This window comes from Lipophrys pholis (assembly GCF_963383615.2).
Source record: "Lipophrys pholis genome assembly, chromosome: 22".
Lineage (NCBI taxonomy): Eukaryota > Metazoa > Chordata > Actinopteri > Blenniiformes > Blenniidae > Lipophrys > Lipophrys pholis.
Genome location: NC_137644.1, coordinates 6,450,113 through 6,471,304, shown reverse-complemented (window position 1 = coordinate 6,471,304; position 21,192 = coordinate 6,450,113). Strand labels below are relative to the sequence as shown.

The window sequence follows — 21,192 nt, the reverse complement described above, 5'->3', positions numbered from 1 at the left end:
ACACACACACACACACACACACACACACACACACACACACACACATGCAGAGAACAATACGCTATAAACATTAACCTCCCTCTGATATAAGAAGCATTTAAAGAACTTCAAATATTTTTAAGTTTTTTTTTTTTTTTTAAATTGGACTTCATCAGTGTGTGATAAGTATAAATGTGATTCCTCCTGGATATTTTATTCACCCACTGACAAAAACTTGACCTTGACAAAAGACATCACTCAGGAAATCACTTTCCCACAAAAAGTCATCTGTCCATACGGGGCATATTTCATCACACGCTCCCCTTTGATTAATCCCTTTAGTGTTTTGGATCACAGGCCGGGGGAACAGGTCTCTTCCTGCCGGGGTGATTATGATGGTTCAGTCGGCGCGTTTGAATTTTAAGGCTTCTATTGGAACCGATTAATTCTGAAGCGATTTGTCATCATATGCACGAGATATTTGCACCGCAGGCAGAGTTAGACAGGCAAACATCATTTAACCTGAAATATCATCCCTACGTATAACAAAGTAAAGAGAAAAGATTCAGACAGAAAATATACAGCAGTATATACTCTTGCTGAGAAAGAGTGCATCATCTGCTTAATTTCATTGCAAATCATGTAATTATCACAACAATCAACAATATTATCGGATATTGAAAGTTTAACTAATATTTTGCTGACATGTTTAGAAATTGATAATTCTGCAGATGTGAAAACACCAAAGTTAGAATGTCAGCAGGATTCAAATCTGACAACCAAACTATGTGGAGTTTAAACGATCTCCTTCAGATTTTTTTCCATGTAAACCTGAACATCAGTGGATGTTGTGGTTTTTCCAAAACACCGTTGGATATTTTAAAAACCATGAAAGTGACCAAGTGTTCAATTTGATTAAAAAAAAAGTGCCGTTTCATTCCTGAATGGTCAAGACAACCCAAGCCTCTTGGAATTCAGCTTTCCGTCAAGTGTGTGTCGTGATCCACTTCACTTTGACTTCTTTCTTTCCCGCGTGCCGCTGAACAATGATAAACGAGTCAGCCGCAGTAAAAGAGGACAATTGGATCTGTCTTTGTTTTGTAATATCCTGTCTGTGCAGATGGAAGATCAATGCTGGACAAGACCAAAGTTCTGTGTTAAATATGGAATCAATACTGTTGGAAAGACATCGACTTTGAGCGTTTGCACGGGCGATGCACTCCGATCCGAGCGCAGATTAGGCCCCTCGGCTGATTGGTCTGTCCATCCTCTGCTGGAGTGCCAGGAGCTCAATAATACAGAAATGCAATTCATCAAATTGGTCTCTTGGGCGTGTATTGTTGAACATGAGAAGACAGTCCAAATAAATGTAGTCGTGACTGTAAGGTCAAGACCAATTAAGACAACAGGAGTTTCTGCTTTAGTCTCAAAACTACACAAAAAAACTACAGATTTAATACAAGTTTGGAAACTGCTTATCTCGATTTCGAACATGTCTTGTGGTTCTAGGCATTTTAAGTTGGTATAAAGTGGTTGTTTTGGTCATAAAGGATATAGTAATATAAAAAAAAAAGCACATAGTAAAGTTTTTATACAAAGTTAAAAGTTTGGGAATCAACATCAATATCAACGCTCGCGACATTTGTTCACCAGAATCAAATAAATGGCCTTTGGTTCAGTTACTATGAAAAATGTGTTTTTTCTTACTTAAGCTTTGAAAAAACTTTTTAGTGCTTCGCTGAATGTTCAAGAATTTGCTGCAGACTTACTGCGTTTTCCACTTAATCACTGAATTGCACTTGGCAGGATAATTGGATCAATATATTTTGTTTTATTCATTTAATTTCTCTGAGACTGAGCTTTTGCAATCCAGACTTGGCCACAGCAGTGTACACGTTTTTAAAGACAAAGTAAAATCTAAAAAAAAAAATGAAACAAATAATCAGACAGGTTAAAGTCTTGAATAAATCCAATTATCTTCATTAGACTTATTTATAAAATACACAGGGTGCAGGATAATAAACAAAAGACAGTTTTTCACTAATTCATCCAAACCTGACCACCTGGAGAAGCTTAGCTGGTCATCTAGAGAGTTTAAAGAGATAAAGGCATAAAGGTTTTTTATATTATTTTTCATAATAAGAGTTTCCTTCTTTTGCTTTACTGACAAAAATCTACAAATAGGCAGATTCCCTGAGAGGTCCTGCTTTTCCCTGGAGCCTCTAATCCCTTTAGATTGCCCCAAAGAGAGGTTACTGACCCCAGACATGATGTTTGGTTCATGTCAGTTCTCTTCAACAACTCAAGCTCATAGAATACACAGGTGTGCCAGAAACTTTAATATAAAGTCTATAGAATCGTAGTAGGACTCCATCAAAAATCAATTACTTAAGGCCTCTATTTAATCGATTTCAGTTAATCACATTTTAATCTCAATCTGCAACATTTTTCAACTAAAACGGATTTTAGTTGGTGGATGCAATAATAGACTTGCATAATGTATATTGCATAATGTGACTTGCATATCACACGAGGAATAACTTAGGCTGAACTACATGTTTAGGATCGAGGCTAAAAGAAGCAGCGAGCCGGATCACATTGAAATCACATTTTTCTTAACGTTTTGTTTTACCGTGCTTCTTCGATTGTATGCTTCTGGGACATTCATTTCTTTGAGGGGTTTCATCCCAAAGGGATCAATAAAGTTCTATATAATCTAATCTAATCCATCCCACAGTTTGTTTTTAATTTTCCATCCCATCATTCCCTCCATCTGATCTGATTCATGCAACACATCTGTAAACCAAACATTAACTTGCACGCTGCATCGGTAAGCCAGGAACTGAAAGGAATTTTCTCAGGTGCACTGAGGAAGATGTCAAATGAACCAAGATTAAAAGTCCCGTATTTTGCACAATTCACTTTCTAATGGTTTTCTAACAGAAACATGTGTCCACATAGTCTGTTTGAGGTCGTAGGAGTGAGGAAAGTCTCTCATGTCCGTCACTTACTTGTTCCACCTTTTTGCGAACGTGTGCTCCTTCAGGCAAACCAGAGATTTTCCCTTCATGACATCATCTGGGGAAGTAACCACTGTCAGTGGGAGTGGTTATTTCCCCAGGCAATGTCATGAAGGGGGAAATAACCACTCCCTCTGGTAGTGGATATTCACTATGACCCTCCCACAGGTAGATCAGCTCTGCTCTGAGCAGGTGACATTTTTCCTCCTTGCAAATGTTGCCAGAGACGAGGGTGGAGTAGGCGTGGACCGACTCAGCTCAATCGTGTTTAAAGGTACAGACACAGAAACAGCCTGTCCTCGGTAGAGCTCACTGGACTGGCTGAAATTCAGGACCAAGGCTGGATTTGGGGAAATACACTTTGCCTACATTGTTGTTGGACTTCTGACACAAATGTGAACTTGTTGAAAAACTGTATAATATGGGACCCTTTACATGTTTTTCTTCAACCTGTTCTTTTTTCTGTAATTAGCTAACTAAAATGAAGATATAATTAGCATGAAGGCACAAATGATCTGCTTTGTTCCTTCAGCTCCAAAGTCCAGATTTTTGTCCATGAATTGACTCTTTAATGACACATATTGCTCAAAGAGCCAAACCCCCCCTTTTAACTTTCAATGGGTCCAGTGCAAATGAAATCTATCCGATATATTGGCTCAACTCTAAACCACAGACCGTTCCAATCAGCTGACGCTTTCCTCGGTTCTTGCAGCTCATGTGTGCAAGACTGCGCCTCACCACTTTGTCAGGAAGCCCAGATGACCTTTCTGTGTCCACTTCTGGTTGTGGGAGATAGACGACCTCTCAAAAATGCCAATATTCTTTTGTCTTGTTGAGGACAGGCTGCCTCGTAGGGGACTGCGGGTTCGTTTGGGTCTGTCTACTGATTGATGCCCCCCTGGGTGGTGATCATCCAGCACCAGAGTCGGGCCACAGCTACACGTATACGTGCTGATTAGCAGTTTGCTCACGGAGGGTTTAAATCAATCGTTTTGCAGAAGTGCAGCAATGACAATGACCCTTCTCGCTCTTTCTTGTTGTATTTTACTTCTGAATTCAAACCTCCAGAATCCTTTGTCGCATCATGTCTTTTTCTAAGCGTCTTTGTTCATACTAGCATGGTGAAAGTTAAAGAGTGATCAACAGGCAGCAGTTCAGACAACCAAACACATCTTTGTGACATTTGTAAGCACTTTGCAGCTGTGTGATTCACTCTGTTTCGTGCGATGCATGCTATTGCTTCCCGAGCCTCCTTCGTGGATCGAGTCTCCCAGGCAGCGGCACTGGATGAAAACACACATTCAGCTGTTGATTCCCATCTTTCTCTCCCCGGAGTTTCACTGTTTGTGAGATAACATTTCATTTCACTCGGGCGCGTGGGTGTTTGTATCACAGTCGAGTTGGAACTCCGCCTCGTCTCCTCTCAATTCACACATCGAAACCAAATCCTGTCACACTCTGCGGCTATCTGCGCCGGGTGATTTATTGAGTTTGGAGGAAAACCTCTGGCGCCCTCTTGATTTCTGTCTCGATCTGTAAATCCCGCCGAGTTCCTCACCCTCCTCCCTGCTAAACTCAATCACTTGGCAGCTGGTGACCAGCGCTGCAATCCAAATGTGTTCTGCTCGCCGCCTTTGCCCTTCACCCACTTTGAATGGATAAAAGAGACTCTGCCATGCTATGCATATACATTAGGTGATCATTTTTCATTTCACTTCATTATTGTTGCTGCGGCTGAATATCTTCTGAACAACAGTTTAAGGATGGGGCCGATCCGGTAGCGCTATTGGTATTGGGTTCCGATACCAACGTAATTCACGGATTTGAAATTTCCAGTCCAACCTGCAGAGATTTTCGATCCATGAGCCTCGTCTGTGCTTTACTGTTGCTGACATGACTCCACAAGTGTTTCCCTGCTGCTGCTCTGCTCGCTGGCTGCAAAATGTGGAATGGATTTCCTGAAGGGAGGCGGGTCTCAGTGAGATAGTAGCAGCACTGTGCTATCCAACTTTTCACGACAACATGTTGCTGTTTGGACGTAATTTACTCTCAAAACACCACAAAGCCACACAGCAACGTGGATGTTTGCAAAGTCGTTGTACAGCGAGGCGCCACTCTGCTCCCAAACGTCACCGTTTTAAAACACCGGGCTCGCCGAGGAGAATGGCGCTGACCGCGGCATCAAAACAATTAAAAGCAGCTCCTCCGTGAGGCTGGGTCCTACTCTACGCTAAACTCCCTGAAAATAGTCCCAATCATTTGTGCTACGTTGCTCGATAATTTCCCCAGGGATTAATGAAGTGCTTCTTAGGTTTTAAAGTTTTTTTGAAGTTTATTATGAGATAACGTCACGCAGACCGTCAAATTGTCCAAATTGAATAAAAATAGTTTGTACTGCTTTATTTTCTGACCTTACCTTAACCTCAAGTTGCCTTTTGAGAGAATACATGCATACATTAGTACATTTCATACAACAGTCTTCACAACTACAATCAGTTGAACACATTGAAGGTTTGCAGTGTCAGAGTGAGTTGGACCAGTAGTTCTTCAACCATTCAGCACTAACTGAGCAGAATGTAAGACTTACCTGAATAGCAGATTTCGGGAACATCTAAACCAAAGCAGCAGCGTTATAGGAATCGTGTCTATATCTTTCATAGATACAGCGAATCAGAACATGAAGATCAGCTTTTTCTATTTATCAAGAATGGCAGTTTTTGTGTCATTTCGATGTTATTGGATAATGAAATTTTCGAATTATCTTTGACGTTTCTCCACGTACCACTAGAGGAAGCATTCTTTTCATGGTACATGTATCTCATGTTGTGAATCAATCATTGTGCATCCTCCCAAAATAATAATATTTCATGCAGAAGAAAGATGACAACAGCAAAAGCAAAGTGTTTTTAGCTAAATTAAAACTTTTGATTCACCATCTTGTAGCATTGTTGCGGTTGGGAAAACTGGCCGCCCCTCCATCTATCCATCTATCCATCCATTCATTCATCCATCCTGCCACCTTTTTGGTGTTGAAATAGTGGAGAATGTGAAGTACAAATGTCAATTTTGAAAAATCATGCTATTGCACAGTTTTGTTGAGTTTGCATATTTTTATTATAAAAGCGAGATTTTTTTCAGCAGAGTCTTCGTTAATTACAAAAATTCAAAACGTCTCAGCAGTTTGTGTTAAAGTAGCATTGTAGAGAGTTAAGTTCTGGTCTTTTTCAACTTTTTAAGTTTTTGGTTTTGACTCAATTTATAGTCTTGATCTAGTATTAGGGCATGGTCACATTCCCCCGTTTGGTCCGGACTGCAGTTCTCTTCAGGGAAAAACCTCTTTGTTTGGGCGACGAGAGCCCTCGAACTCTGAACCGGAGCAAACAAGAGATCTTTGGCTTTGTTCCGGACCAATCAACGAGCCGTGTTTCTTCTTTACTTCCTGTCTGGTCAGTGTTTGTTTCGGGCGACAGCGCCCCAAACCAGCTGTTGTAATTGCGTGACATTTTCCAGGCGGTTTGATCCGGTCTCATAAGTGAATGTGAATGCCACTTGAACTATATGAAGACGTGAAAATTCTCTGCTCCCCTTCCTCCCAAGTGAACCGAGTCTCGGACTATCCGAATGTGAAAGGCCCTTTAGTCTTTGGAAGCTCTGGTCTTGGTCTTGACTCGGTCTCAGGTTTGCTTGTCTTGACTACAACATTTCCTCAAACACATCGTCATTGTTTCACATTTTTGATTCTGTAATCTGTTGTACACAAAGAGGTGAAGTCAGTCTGTTTTTATTCCAGAGAAATGTTTCAGATGTCACTAAAAGCTTCAGAAGTGCACATTTTGTCCAGATAGACACGTCTTGTGTGTGGTTTCCTCCTACCTGGGCGAAGTTCATGAGTCATGCCGCTGGAAGTGTCACGGTGCACCGTTGGACTCCCCAGAGACATCGATCAAGCAACTTTTTGCAAAGGGGAGCCTTGACAACTCTCCTTCATCTTCCCCTCGAGCACAGGAGAAGAAAGTTGGTCATCGGAAAGCAGTTTCAGCATTCAAGGCTCATTTACTTGAAAATGTGCATCACGGAGAAAGAGACTTGAGAAACTCATTACAGTCTAAACACTTGAACACCAAAGTTTGTTTGCATATCTACTCCATCCAGTTCAATCGCTTTCAAATGTGACATTTTCTTTTCAAGACATTGTTGCACACATTTTCTTTTTGTCATCCATAAATATTTATACATCTGCCTTTCCGCTCGTGCGACGCTCTGCTTTTAGCTGTCACTTGAAAAATGGATAGAAATCGAACTGAATCCATCACTTTTGCTGTTGCTCGTAAATCTTTCCAGGTGCAAGCCCCTTAATCCTGGAATGTAATATTCAGCAGCCGAAAGCTGTAATCGATGGAGAGAAAACAGGCTCGGTGAGGAATGATGGGAAGAGGAGCCGAGGGGGAAGTGCACACAAAGTGTAAGCAGAATTAAATGGGCTACCTCCGAGTCCTGGTGACGGGTCATCGGCATGCCGGGGTGATGTACAGGTGGAGTGAGGAGTTATGTGCAAGTTACTGAACATTTGTAAACGTTAAAACTGCAAATAAAAAGTAACGAGTGACTCGACTCTCGATCTGTCTTGGAGAGCTGTCGGCTCTATGTGGGTCGGTCTGATAACATCTAATGAAGGACTGCACTATAGTGTAATAACATGGTTCAGGTTTGTGATAATAATTTGATTGGTGATAAATATAAGCATATATGCAGATGATGGGAATGTAGTTGCACTTTTTCGAATTTCTCAAATGCACAAGCATTTGTTGTTTCTCTGTCAGTTGATTATTAATGAAGTAATCACAGGATTTTATTCAGTTATTTGCTCCTAATTGGACTTTTTCCTGTTGAATTAGTGGATCTGGAATTTGCAGTGCATAGAAACATACATACAGCTCAATCAGCCTTTTGTGATATCCACATTGCACAGGTTGATGTTGCAATAAATTTGCACTAATCTAATATATAGATATATTTTGCACAGAAAATATCCCTACATTTTCCACATGTATTCTCTCTTGCCCAAGATAAACTGATAAGATTTATTGAAACAAATGGATTAAAACCCCTTTGACCTCATGAGTCCTTATTAAAATGCTCTTTCAAAGCAATTGGACCTGATTTATTGCAATTTGGTACACACAGTCACCCTCATTAAAGAAAGAAATTAGATCATTTTGGTGATCAGAATCAGTTGGATTTTGTGGTTGCTGAAACTGCAAGATCTCACGAAAGCTGATTTTTAATACTTTCCTTTGTTACAATCCTGACGAGTAATAATGACTTGTGATTTATGAGCAATTGTATAGATGACGGCTTGTTGGTTGGTGAAAGAATACAAGCAGAGAGCAATTTCATCCCAAGGGAAGGGAATCGTATACTGTACCCCTTTTCAAGTCTTCAATCATGTTTTGGCAGAGGGGCAATAAAATCCACCTCCCCTGGACAGCGATTAAAGCCACTTCACCAGCACACCGGGGAACAAATGCCAAATACTAAGTGTTTATTTGGCTGCTCCAGTTTAAAGCGGATCAACGCCGCAAGTTATTGGTGGGGGTGGGCGTGGGGGTGGGCGGGTACAGGATTGGAATCCATGCTTATTTGATTTTCAGTCAATTTTCTCATTAAGAATCCCTAAAAGTTCTTCTTTCACTGATTTCAGTGAGGTGTACGAAGAAATATGAGCAAAAACTGAAGAAAAACACAGCTCTTTAAACAAAATTAAAACTGGAATCAACCTTCGCTGCCTTAACACTGCAAAACACTAATTTTGGGAAGAAATTCCTTTAAACTAGTGAAATTATCGGTCCATGCACCACGTAAATTTTACTTGATAAAAAAATCTTGAAATAAGATTTTTAAATCTAGAATTCTGATCATAATGTCAAGTCAAGGACTAAGAATGAGTAAATTACTTAAAACGAGCCTTTTTAAAAAAAAATTATTTTCCATTTTCTGATGGAGAAGTCAGATTTTCTCGTTGAAGAATGTGATCAGATTATCGTGCAGGTTTGTAACCACTAAGAACATCATCCGATTCGGTCAGCGGATCAATCCCATGATGCTTTGCACTGTGACGTTGGCTGACGTGAACAAAGTGGATGGAGCCAATCAAGTCAGATATAAGCGTTTACATGATGTAGTTCTAACTTGCTGTTTAAAAGATCTGAATGTTGCTGGTGTTAAGTTGCTGGTGTTGTACGAACTATATTTCACCTCCTCCTGATATTTTGTCAGAACATAATTTACAGTCTGTCTGATGCCTTATGGTGGTATTGGTGTTTATAAATAACAATTCAAAAGACAGATTCAGTACAATTGTATATCTAGCGCGGCAAATACAGCAGTTATTTCAGGGCACTTTTACCGAGAAAAACCCAACAATTCCACATGAGCAAGCAGAGGAGACAGTTGAAAGGAAAAAAAACTCCCCTTTAACGGGAGGAAACCTGCAGAACCAGACTCAGACGTGGAGGCTCTCTGCTGTTCCGGGTGGATTGAGCGGATCGAACGAGAGAGAAAGACAGGACAGACGGACAGATTGCGGGCAGGGATTCAAACCCTGGTTAGGGTCGGGGGTACGGATTCAAACCCCATAAAACCTGAGAAAAACAATAGACATGATATTTATTCAAGGGCAGGCCGTCAGAGGAAGGTGAGCTCTGGTTTCCTGCAGAGCTTTTATGGCCGTGTGGGAAAGAAGGAAGAAGCTTTATTTCAGTCTTTCTCTCTGCGCCCTCATGAACCTGAGCCTGCCAGCGGGACGAAAAAAGACCAGTCAGACCTGATCTGTGATCCAGGGATGGTGATTGGTGACCAAAGACCTTTGAAACCATCTTGAAGGTCAGCTACAGGGCCTTCGTCTCCTCCGAGGTGCAGCTGGCAAGCAACAACGTGCCGCCGCAGATCAGGGTTCAACTACGGTGCACTGGTAGAAGCTAGCGAGGAGTTTCTGTCGGAGTGAGACGGCGTTTAAGGCGTTGGCAGTTGAAAAACTTACTTTAGATAGAAAAGCCGATGGGGTGAAAAAAATAAAGTAAATAACAGTATTAGATTGTTGATAACAGGCATTTGGATCCCTCCACTGTGAGCTCTGCGTCTGACAGAACATGAAAGCCTGTTCTCCATCTCCTCGGTGTAACGCCGCTTTATGATCGCTGTACATTTCCCCATTTATCAAACAGAATCCATGTTTCCCAGCGCCCACTGAAAGATGCATCGCCTGATTCATTGTCTGCGACACCGTCTCCCCACCGCAGCAACAGTTCATCAGCCGTGCCCGGCTACTGCGAAAGATTAAAAGCAGCTCAGGGTTTTGTTCATTATCATCGGTCCCTGGAGGATTCCCCCTACCTCACAGCCAGCGGTGCTGTATCGCAGCTGATTGGTAAACACTCTCGCTCTCTCGCTCTCGCTCTCTGAAAGGAAGCATCTACCTTGATGGTGCATCGCAGACGCGAGGTCACAGGTCTCGACTTCTTAAAGAGAAAAGCGGTTGCCAGTCAGACGCCAAAATGAGTCGACACAGTCGGTCTGGACTGCTGTGTCACCATGTTTGACAAAACTTGCACGCAACCTTAGATTCCAAGTGAAAACGTCAAAGTTTCATTGCGTTTTGGGGTCCGTCGGCACGACAACGGCGCTCGGAGACACTGAGAACGACGCTTTGTGAAAATGGGCTGCAACTAAAGATTATTTAGCTAATCAATTAATCTGCAGAAGATTTTTACAATTATTCAATTCAACTTGTTTTCAAAACAAATGTTTCTGTAAAACGGCTCAAAACAAAAACAATAAAACAAACAAACAGACATTGGCGTGTAAATGTGGAACTTTTCTGAAAAGAAAACGCAAAAAAGATGTTTAGACGGGACCACTGTCAACCTGGGCTTCATTGTTTTTGACAAAACCTGCGCGCGACCTTAAACTTTGCGCACATTCTTCAGTGGAGATTTTTCATTTCCCGCTAACAAGCTCGCCGACAAGAAGTTTGACTAATTCCACCAATTTAGCCGGTGATTGCTTTCAAACTCTGGAGTACCCGCCGCTGCACCAGAAATGAGCTTTCTGATCCGGAGTGGAGGTGATTGGTGCGCTCGTTATTCCCATGTGCAGCGGACTCGATCACTCCTCCGCCGCCTCCCCCTCGTCACCCGGCGTGCTGATTCATCCCGCTTCATCAGCTTCTCCTCCTCTTTTTACCTGCACCTTCCCTCCCTCCACCTTCCATCTGCATGTGCACAGATGTGAAAATGAATGAACCCCCCGCCGCCCGCCCGAGGCGAACACGCCGCGCACGCTTTGAACCACCTGATGCGGCTGACAGCCCGATACGTGCATATGAGAAAGCGTCTGCCATTTTGAAGCCTGATAATAATCTGTGTGCTATTTTAAGACCCAAGTGCCATTGGTAGCGGGGGCGGAGGGGGTTGGCGATGAAGGTTGCTGATGTCACGAGCGTTGCCTGGCAACAAATGTGTGTTTCCAGTTGGCAGGTTCTGGCTGCCTCGCCAGCGAGCGGAGACGGATTGACCCCCGGGGGTGTTTCAGGTGTTCCGTGCGTCGCGTTCGGACCCCCTGCTGACGACGGCGGATGACTTTGTACAAACAACAATGAAATTATGTGAACAAGGGAAGTGGGCGTCCTTTAAAGCCGCCATTTCTCCCCCTTGGCCTTTTTTCCAAAAGGCAGTGGCGGCTGCGGGGAGGTTTCCTCACGCCTGGTATCAGACAGGTGGGCGAGGGGCCAGTTTTGAAAACACCGTCCTGTCTTTCTCTTTTGTCTCTGAAGAAAAACAAGCGGGCATTTAGTGACTCCGACAACAGCTCTGCACCGGATCAGTGGGGTTAATAACAGATCTTAACCTGAACTCGGGGAGCTCAGCAGGAACACGGCCGTCTGCAGAGCTGATTTAAATGTGAATATAGCTCAACCTGTTTCACTGTGGTGAAGTGATGATCTTAGTGCTGCTAACCTTTTCTCCTCTCGTGAGGCTGATGCCTCGATCGACTTCATGAAAAACAGATGGAATAACTTTTAGATTTTTGTCTGTTCAACATGAACATGAGGTACTTCTATAGCTGCGTTACAGAGGTCTCAGTCTGTGACCTTTTTTTGCTCCAGTTTCACAAAATTAATTTAATCTGAAGTACTCAGGATTTTCGGCCGTCGGCGTCGCCAAAGCCTTCGCTCTGTTCTCGACTGTACGAGACGAATTTAAATAATCGTTTTAGCAGAACGTACGAGCTGAATCTGTGCCGACGAGACGTGATTACGCAATCGCGTTGACGTGAGATAAAACATAAGCATGCGCCATCCATTCAGGAAAACTTATTCTGGGCCTATGATGACGGTGTAACCAGAGTCGCCCGGGTTGGTTAGTGGTAACATCAGTCTGCGTGACTTGGAGCTACATTAGTTTGAATTAGTTGTAACATTAACCTGAGTTAGTTATCTGTAACTACGTCATTCTGAGTTGGTTCTAATGACGTCGGTCTAAAGGCCTGCCCACACGAGAACGCCGTTTCATGTCACCGCATCGTTTTTGTCCGATCATCCGCGCTGCGTTTTACGACCTCGAAAGAAGTTATTTCTAAACACGGGTTCCAAAGTGGGGAAATTCTAAAACGCCGGCTCGGCTCTGAGGTGTGGACGGGCAAAGACACACATCTGCGAAAAACGATGCCGTCATCGCTGCCATAACAATAACAACCTGAGTCTGCGTTATTTTAATCAGGTGAACATGAGTTGATTGTTTCATAAGTGTGGTTCATTTGTAGCTCCATTATTCTGCGTTAGTTGAGACAAGTCAGTGGGGTTTAGGGTCCGTGAGCACCCCTTGTGGCCCGCGTCCCAACAAAGCTTTTGTGTTACCAGGACCTCGGATCTGGTTACCTTTAACGTTTCCAGTGTTGCAGTGAAAACTCATCATGAGCAGACAGATGTAACTAGTTTCTATCAAGTTTTCAAGGCGTCAGTTGCAAACAGGCCTGAGGTGTTGATATGAATGTGAGAGATGCTCCAGCAGCTCTGAGCCTGAATAAAGGTTGTTTTGGAGCTGAGTCTGTGAAGTTTGTTTTGAGCACGTTTCAAACTCGGGAGCCTCGACTTTACACCTCACGTCATTCGACAACAAGCTTGGAAAAGCTGCCGCCGCTCACTCGGCCTCATTACGCTGACGTGGAGACAGTAGCGCAGATGTCGCGTCTCCTGTAATTACATCTCTGAGCGCCGCGTTGGCGTTACCTTGTTGTTGTTTACGGGCGGGCGGGGGGGGGGGGGGGCTGTCATCTGCTCTCAAACCTGGGAGTGTGCGCCCAATTCAATTAGGAGGCACTCTTTCATTTGTCTGCTGAGGTTTTTAAAGTCTTGAGACAAAGGCCTTTCATTAGCAACTTAAGTAGTGGATTTATATGCAGAACCGGAGCTGAAGAAGTTCACTGCTTGAGAGGCGATAAGGGAAGTAACGGGAGAGCTGATGGAATAGCGTGGCTACTTGAAGAGATGTGGTTATAGACGAGATGTATGCATGTTGGGAAGAAAGTTCACTTGTAATGAGTTGGTAACACGAGCCATTTACATTACCACGGTCTGAAGCTCTTGTGTTGACTGTTACTGCCGTTAACTCTTGTTTACTGGACGGTCTTCGGCTCATTTTACACGACAACGTTTTCAAGTGAAAATGGAAAAACTTTCTTAGCATTTTGAGAAAACATTTACATGACAACGGTGTCCGTAGCCACTGAAAACACAGACGGAGTCAGAACGTTTTCAAAAAGCTGTGTGGGAAGTGAAGAAAGGACAACTTTTTGAAAAAGACTGTCATAGGGGAACTTTTTGAAAACACTCGGTGTCTGTGTAAATTGGGGAAAATGCAACTATTTGAAAACATTCCGCCTCCATGTAAACTGTGGAAAACGCAACTTTTATGAAACGCTGCTGCTGTGCTTGTGCTTGTAATAATAGCTCTTCTGCACATGCTCAGTAGCTCAACAGTGAGTACACCGTTTCCTCCAGCGTGTCCAACAGCATTCACTCGTGGCCCAGCATGCGAACTACATTGTTTTCAGCTTTTTTGCTGTTTCCATGTAAACTAACATCGTTTTCATAACGTTGTCGTGCAAACGGGACACTTTTCTGAATCAAAAACTCAAAAACGTGGGGTTTTCACTTGAAATATTGTCGTGTAACCGGAGCCTTAGTGGAAAGATATTTTGATTCTCAAGCATTTACACATCGCCCAAGTTTCATACCAAGTAAATACTACAGACTAAGTTGTGCTATACTTTGAGATGTAGGTTGGGTAGGGTTTTCAGAATCAAACAAATATTTGCTTTAAAATTCTCAGAATCACACAAACACTGTTGATTTTGACTTATCATCTCTTCCTTACTTTGAAATACCAACATTTAAACACTCAATAACATATACTGTAAATCCTTCTTGAAGTTTCATTTTCTGGCAGTACATTCTGAAATGGGTGGGATTTTGGTCCGTTTACCTTTTAAAACTGGATTTATTATATATCAAGAGCCGAAAATAGCTTTTTAACTTTGTTTTAAATTCAAAAAGTCAGAAAATCTTAATTTAAATGATTAATCTAAAGTTGAAGGATGGAAATGGTACAATAACCACTACTTTCTTAGTTGTCACTGCTTGTATTATCAACCTTATACATTTGTGGCAACAAACATTTCCCCGTGCATTTTGATTCCTTTAATTTTTCAATACTTTCTCTTGTTCCACGTCGACGTTGCTTGGCTCGCTGAGCTCGGGGTCTTTACCTGCGTTTTCACTCTCCAGCTGACTGCCAATGACGGTTTGAGAGCGAGCAGCACTAAGCCGTGCGATCCAGCTCAGACCTCGAGCAGAACTAATCCCACAGTTTCCCTCATAAGACTCGCGTCTCGGTGTGTTCTCCAGTTTGTGAGAGAGAGAGTGCGGTCACCTGCCTCATAGCCGGGCGGTGGAAAACATATCTGCTTCAGATTTCAGATTTCCATGCTGCCTCGTGGCCATCTTGATTGGAAGTATTCTAATAATACAGAGAAAACCATTTTTGGATGTGAGAGCTTGAAATTGAATCCCTGCTTTTGTATTTTCTCACACTGCACCGTTTTTGAGTCTGACCTTGGGTCAGCTGTCTTTTTCAGCTCTGGACTAAGTTACCCCAGCAACCACACATCACCAGGACAACCCCTGGAGCCGCCGTGCATATGTATGATCCCCCCCCCCAACCACCAAACTGTTTCTGACAGGGTTTTGTTTCGTGCCTATGACACATTAAGTGCTTTCAGTTTGTTTGTGTCGTGCACGCCACTGTAGGTAAGAGTAACCTTCCCCGCTGACCTTCAGGAATGCACTTGGTTTCTGGTTTTGCATTCCCGCCGGCGCTCCAGGAGTACATCACTACGAGGCTAATGGGAGCCGAAAGCACGGATCCGTCCTCAGGATACACGATTCGCCTGACCCTGACTCGGAGTGGCGTCAGAGCAGAACATAGATTAGAAGAAGCAAAGGGCCAGTTCAGAGGCTGATATCTGAGGCCACTTCAGGGGAAGTGTGAAGCCTCCAGCACGGCGTCGCCCTTGAGGTGACGCGGTAATCTTGTCTAAACACTTCTGTAATTAGGAACTCGGAAAGAAACAGTTCAGTTGTGTGGAGCCTTACTTTCCAACCAATTTAGGACCATTTTAAACAACACTTATTATCCTTTGTCTGTACCCTCAGAGGGGGAATCTGTGTGCTACTTTGCTGCATTTACAGCAGTGTTCTTTTTTTTTAATGCTTCAGCACCTGCACATGCCACGTCTGGAGGCATTATGTTTGCCCGTTCATCTGTCCGCCCGTATGTCCGCTCCAGTCTCGCCTAATCCCCTCAGTTTAGACTGAAATCACGCTTCACATTTGGTCAGATCCTAGATGGACCCGGTGTTTTGGACTCGCTTAAAGACTTCATTGCACCCCATGGGCAAGGCAGGTTTATTTATATCGTACCAACTGGAAACAAGCCATTTTAAGGTGCATCACTAGAACTTGGAGAATAATTGTTTTTAATGCAGTCTTGAAGAAGAATAAGACGAATATTTCTTGGTGGCGTCACCAGCAACTTTGACGAATGTGTCACTTTTTTCTTTTCTACTGATGTAAGGCCACAGGAGGTTTGTCTTATGCTACTTCCCACTTTAGTCCGCGAGCATTTTGAGTTCATCAGCAGTATATAATGGGCCTACATGAGTGATGTGCTTGGATTTCATGTCACAATTCTCCCGTACACACACACACACACACACACACACACACACACACACACACACACACACACACGCTCCTTTATTTGGATAAACAAATCTCAGAGTACAAAGACATTAACGTCGCGGTTGTATGTTTATCTGATCCGACAAAGACACATTAACCTGCAGACCAAGCCGAGACACCCGGAGGAGCAGTTTGATCCATTTCAGGAGGAAGACGAGAGCTCCAGGAGAGAAATCTGAGACTGAGTGCCGTCATTGTAGTTTGTTTTTTTTCCCCTCGACAGCAGTTCCTCTCCAAGCTTCTAGTAATGAGCACGGCTGTTCGATAGCACCTTCCGAGCCGAAAAGAAGGTGCCATCGTATCGCCTCGTCCAACGCACCCCCGCCCTCCCCCGACCCATTCATCACACTCAGAATGCCTCTCACTAGCCAAGCTCATCTCCAACAGGTCGAAAGAAGATTGATTTGTTTGTGTACGATGGGAAAGAGAGTGCGAAGGCAGCGAGCAGCAGCAAAAAGGGAGGAAGAAGGGGGGAAAAAAAAAAAGTGGGGGTGAAAGTGGTGAGAGGCGAGAGAGTCCCGTGCCAAGGACTCAGTCACACAGCACGAGGACGGATGCGTCTGCCCGACAGCAGCCTGCACATGTTTCCACTCCTCGTTTCCCCCTCCAGCTTTCACTCACCTGTCTCTGCTGCTGCCGTCTGCCTCTCTTATCCAGCATATTTAATCTGCTGCACACAGTGTGAGCAGAATAGTCAAAAGTGTTTTGTCAGTTTCAGCTGAAGGAAGATTTCATCTTGACCCATGATGCTACATTTTAGACGGATAAGCCTACCGGGGCAGGTTTTGTTCCATTTCTTTTTTAAATGTTTTTGTGAATACTGTGGAGCTTTTGAGTGTAGGAGCATTATTATATATATATTCCTTGTTAAATCAATTGCAACATAACGTGCAGTGTGATCGTGCAATGCATTATATGAGCGTACAATTTTTTTTTGCTAGAATTAGAAAATGGCACGAGTGGCGGACATATTGGAAAATGGCTGCCAATTTGAACCTTCTTGTGTAAAAATCCTAAATGCTAAATTTGTTTGTTGGCATCTTATTTTGAAGGTATCTTGTGTATCGACGGCGTAGAAACCTATGTTAGCATCTGCTTTGTGAGAAACATTTCAGGATTTAAATGATCATTTATGCTAAGACTGAGTCGATACCCGGACCAGAGCATCTTTAAGGACTTTAAGGGGTCGAGTCAAGTCAAAGATCTTGAAAATGTGGCCTTGAGATGAAGACCTGTCTCGAGTCCTTCAACGCCAACTTTCTATAATTCCTTTGTTTTGATGCCTGACTCTGAGGAAATGACATTTCGTTGTAATCGAGTGAGTCAGCTGTTGGAAAGTGACTGCAGAGCCTGCCGCTTCCTGTAATTCAGGCCAATTGTGAGACCAAATGTTTTAGTGACGCATCTGATTGTCAGTGCAGAAATGTGAGCTCGCTCAATGTTTGATTTACCGCCTGGAAGCAGCACAGTCCGTCCCGGTCCACCGGCATGGCTTGTAAAACGCCAATGCCAATTATGTCGTCTTTTTCCATTTGGGTTCTGAATTTACTGGCTCTCGCCGTGGACGACCAGTTTGAAACTCTCCACTGGAGCCGACACGGTCCGGCGGTCGAGTCTAATCGACATGCAGTACGGACTCAATACGACTCTGTTCAGGGTCAGACAGGTACACTGATCAACCAATACTGCTTCATTAATGAGCTGGTTACTGCCGAGCCATCTGCATGCGGCGCCGTCACTTTCAATCAGGCTATAATGGGCTTTTCCCCAAACTCACATTGAGTGCAAATTGCTGACAATGTGCGTTTACTCTTATTTATCAGTTACTTTAACAACTATAGGTATTTCTGTCCAGTTACAATAATCTGTATTGTCATCATACAGGACGTCCACTTAGCGCTGCGAAAAACATTAAGTTGTAAAATATGCATGAATGTTGGAACTTCTCTGGAGAAAAGGGAATTTTTGAACGGATGCGATCAATATTCATGCAGATGCTTCTCATGTGATGCGGGACGTCTTTCATGGTTTGACCCCGTTTGCACGACGGCGCTCTGAGACGCCGAAAATACAGGTTTTTTTTGGAAAATGGGCTCGGTAGAACTTTTTGAAAGCGCTCTGTCACAGTGGGGGGACAACATTTCTGAAACGCTGCTACTGCGCATGAACACCATCACGTGGTAACTAGTTCTTTTACACATATCCGTGTACTCCCATTGCTAATGTCTATAGTGTATTGTTCCTTGCGTGCGTGTGTGTGTGTGGTTTCATTACACAAACAAACAGCTCCCGCTAGTGGCCCAACATGAAAACTACATAGTTTTCAGCGTGTTAATGTCTACATATACACACAAATACACTCATGTATACATATACTCTACAAGTAAAAACACACAAATATACATATTTACACATATATACATATATATATAAACATAGATGCACATATACTGTACATATAAACACACACATACATGTATACATATACACACACAAACATACACACATACATACACCCATGTGTATACGTATACACACACGCTACGTATACTTAAACACAGACATACACATATACACACGTTTACGTATACCCCTTCACATACTGGTACATATACACAAATACACATAAAACCGGAAATAAATCAATACCCAATGTGCACACATCCATCTGGACAAACATACTGACTATACATAGAAATACACATATAACACATATCTGTCTCTCTGAAAAAGGAAGAAGTCAAACTTTATTTGATCCAAATCCTTTATCCATTATTCAATAATCACATTCCTTCATGTTTTCATCATTGGCTCCATGTGGAGGGAGTGATTGTACCTATGAGTTCCACCAAACGGTGAGAGTGAGAATAAACCGCTCTGGATTGTAACGAGAGGCTGAGCTGACAGATGCCGAGCCGCTCTGTGATTTCTGATGTAATCTTCTTCACTGAGCTGATCCCGGTTCAGGATTCCTTCACGGGGTGGGCCTGCCAGCCGGCGCCGCGGCGAGCCCACAGGAGCTGTCACACTTTCACCCGATGTGGGTTAATGCTGCTCGCAAAGACGATGCAACATGACGCCTCCCACTCCTTTGATCGGCCCTCGATTAGAAGCTTTTGCATAAAGAAGAGGAGAAAAAACAGAATTTATTTTTTCATGTTGCATCACCGACTCTTGTGGTTTGATGAAATCTGTGTTGGTCCCTCCCCAATGATTAAAGATGTGAATTTTAATGAACCTGAATCTCTTTCTCTCCCTCTCTCCCTCCCTCCCTCCCCCTCGCTCCCTCCTTCCCTCCAGAAACGGGCTCAGCCATCACCTGCTCCTGTGTGGGATTAGGAAACTCACTGACGCCTCCTGCAGGCCAGGCTGGAAAACCAGTTCCTGGATACAACGGTGAGAAGAACGCACACACCTGTTGAATTAAATCCAGCAAACGCAAAGAAATTAAACACAAGTTTCAAGCTGCAGAAAGTGGCTGTAATCCCCTGCAGATTATTTAATCCTCTCATTTTGGCTCTAGTCACCGTGATCGATGACCACATGCAGGAGGTGAAGCCGAAGACTCTGGGAAACATCGTGGTGAGGTGAGCGGAGTGGACGTCTCTGATTCAGCCATTAATTACTGTTCTTTTGGAGAAAATGACTTTTCAACACCTGGAGCCTTTAACTGACTTTAAACTTCAGATTGAGTCTGTAAAATCTTGATTAATGACTTCAATTCTTTTAATCCACATCTGCACATTCAGATGACACTTTTTATTAGATTATCTCTTTAAAAGACAACAGGACTCTTTAATTCCTGTAAATGGACACAGATTGTATTTCACTTAAAAAGTGAAAGTTCTGTTTTAATCCAAGCAAACTAAACTCAATTTTCAAAAGTCTGGATTAGAAAATAACGTTAAAGTCGTTTAGGTCTTTTTTTTTTTTTTTTCCAATAGTCTGTGTTTTCAATAATTCTGGCCTCTAGTTGGAAATATGATTCATTATTCATAAGATAAGAATAAACCTAAAAATATTCGCAATTTGAATTAAATTATGGGAAAAATAAACCTTCAGATTCACATGTCAATAAACTGAATTGGGAAAAAAAGTTGTACTATAATAATTTCAAATGTTTATTAATTACATTTTTCCCCACTTTATTTTTGGTTTATTAAAGCCAAAAGTGTAAAAGTGTTTAGAATAGTAAATATTTTCACTAATGTTCATTCATAACTGATTACATTTGGAATTATCATTACAGATATGATTGCTATGGTGTGTCTTTTTGATTAGAATAGTTTTAGCTGCCAAGTTTATTAACGTTTCTGTAAAATGATCGAGTAGATAAATGAGACACGACGCTTCAGAAATTAGAAAAAATAGATGTGAGGAAGTGATGCCAGAGGAGAAAATTCCAAGTAATTGAAGGAAAAAAGGCTTGCAAAGCATTATGTTACAGTTAGATTGTCCAGAAACAGTGAAAAGAGGCAGACATATTAAAGGATCTGTGTCATTTATTCCTCTTTTTGTGTCATAATCTCTTCCTGGGGAGTAAAATCAGATGATCTGTGACGATCAGTCCTGACATGAGCAGTTCCAGTACCTTTGGTGGTTATTTAATGAACTGAGGTAAATGAAGTTTGTATTTTGGATCTTAGGCTGCCGTTGCCGCCCGGAGCTGCTTCGTCTCTGTGGCAGAACCGCGATCTCTTCAAGAAACTCTACTTCTCCAAGTTCCCTGTGAGTTTTCTTCTTCTGCTGTGTGGGTGTGTGTGTGTGGTTAAAGCTTTTCAAATTATGTTTACAACCTAAAAATATGTTATTCAGTTTGTTATTGTTTAGGTTTTT

At 42.6% G+C, this 21,192-nt stretch overlaps 1 protein-coding gene across 2 annotated transcripts in view; it reads left to right on the top strand.

The window, feature by feature from the left end:
- The window catches only part of acss3 (acyl-CoA synthetase short chain family member 3), a 42,071-nt gene that overhangs the window by 18,768 nt on the left and 2,111 nt on the right, over positions 1-21,192 (top strand). For both annotated transcript variants that reach the window (XM_080492175.1, XM_080492176.1), the window contains 3 exons: positions 19,657-19,752; positions 19,880-19,943; positions 21,003-21,084. In XM_080492175.1, the coding sequence (XP_080348301.1) occupies positions 19,657-19,752; positions 19,880-19,943; positions 21,003-21,084 (242 nt within the window). The remainder of the gene's footprint in view (positions 1-19,656; positions 19,753-19,879; positions 19,944-21,002; positions 21,085-21,192) is intronic.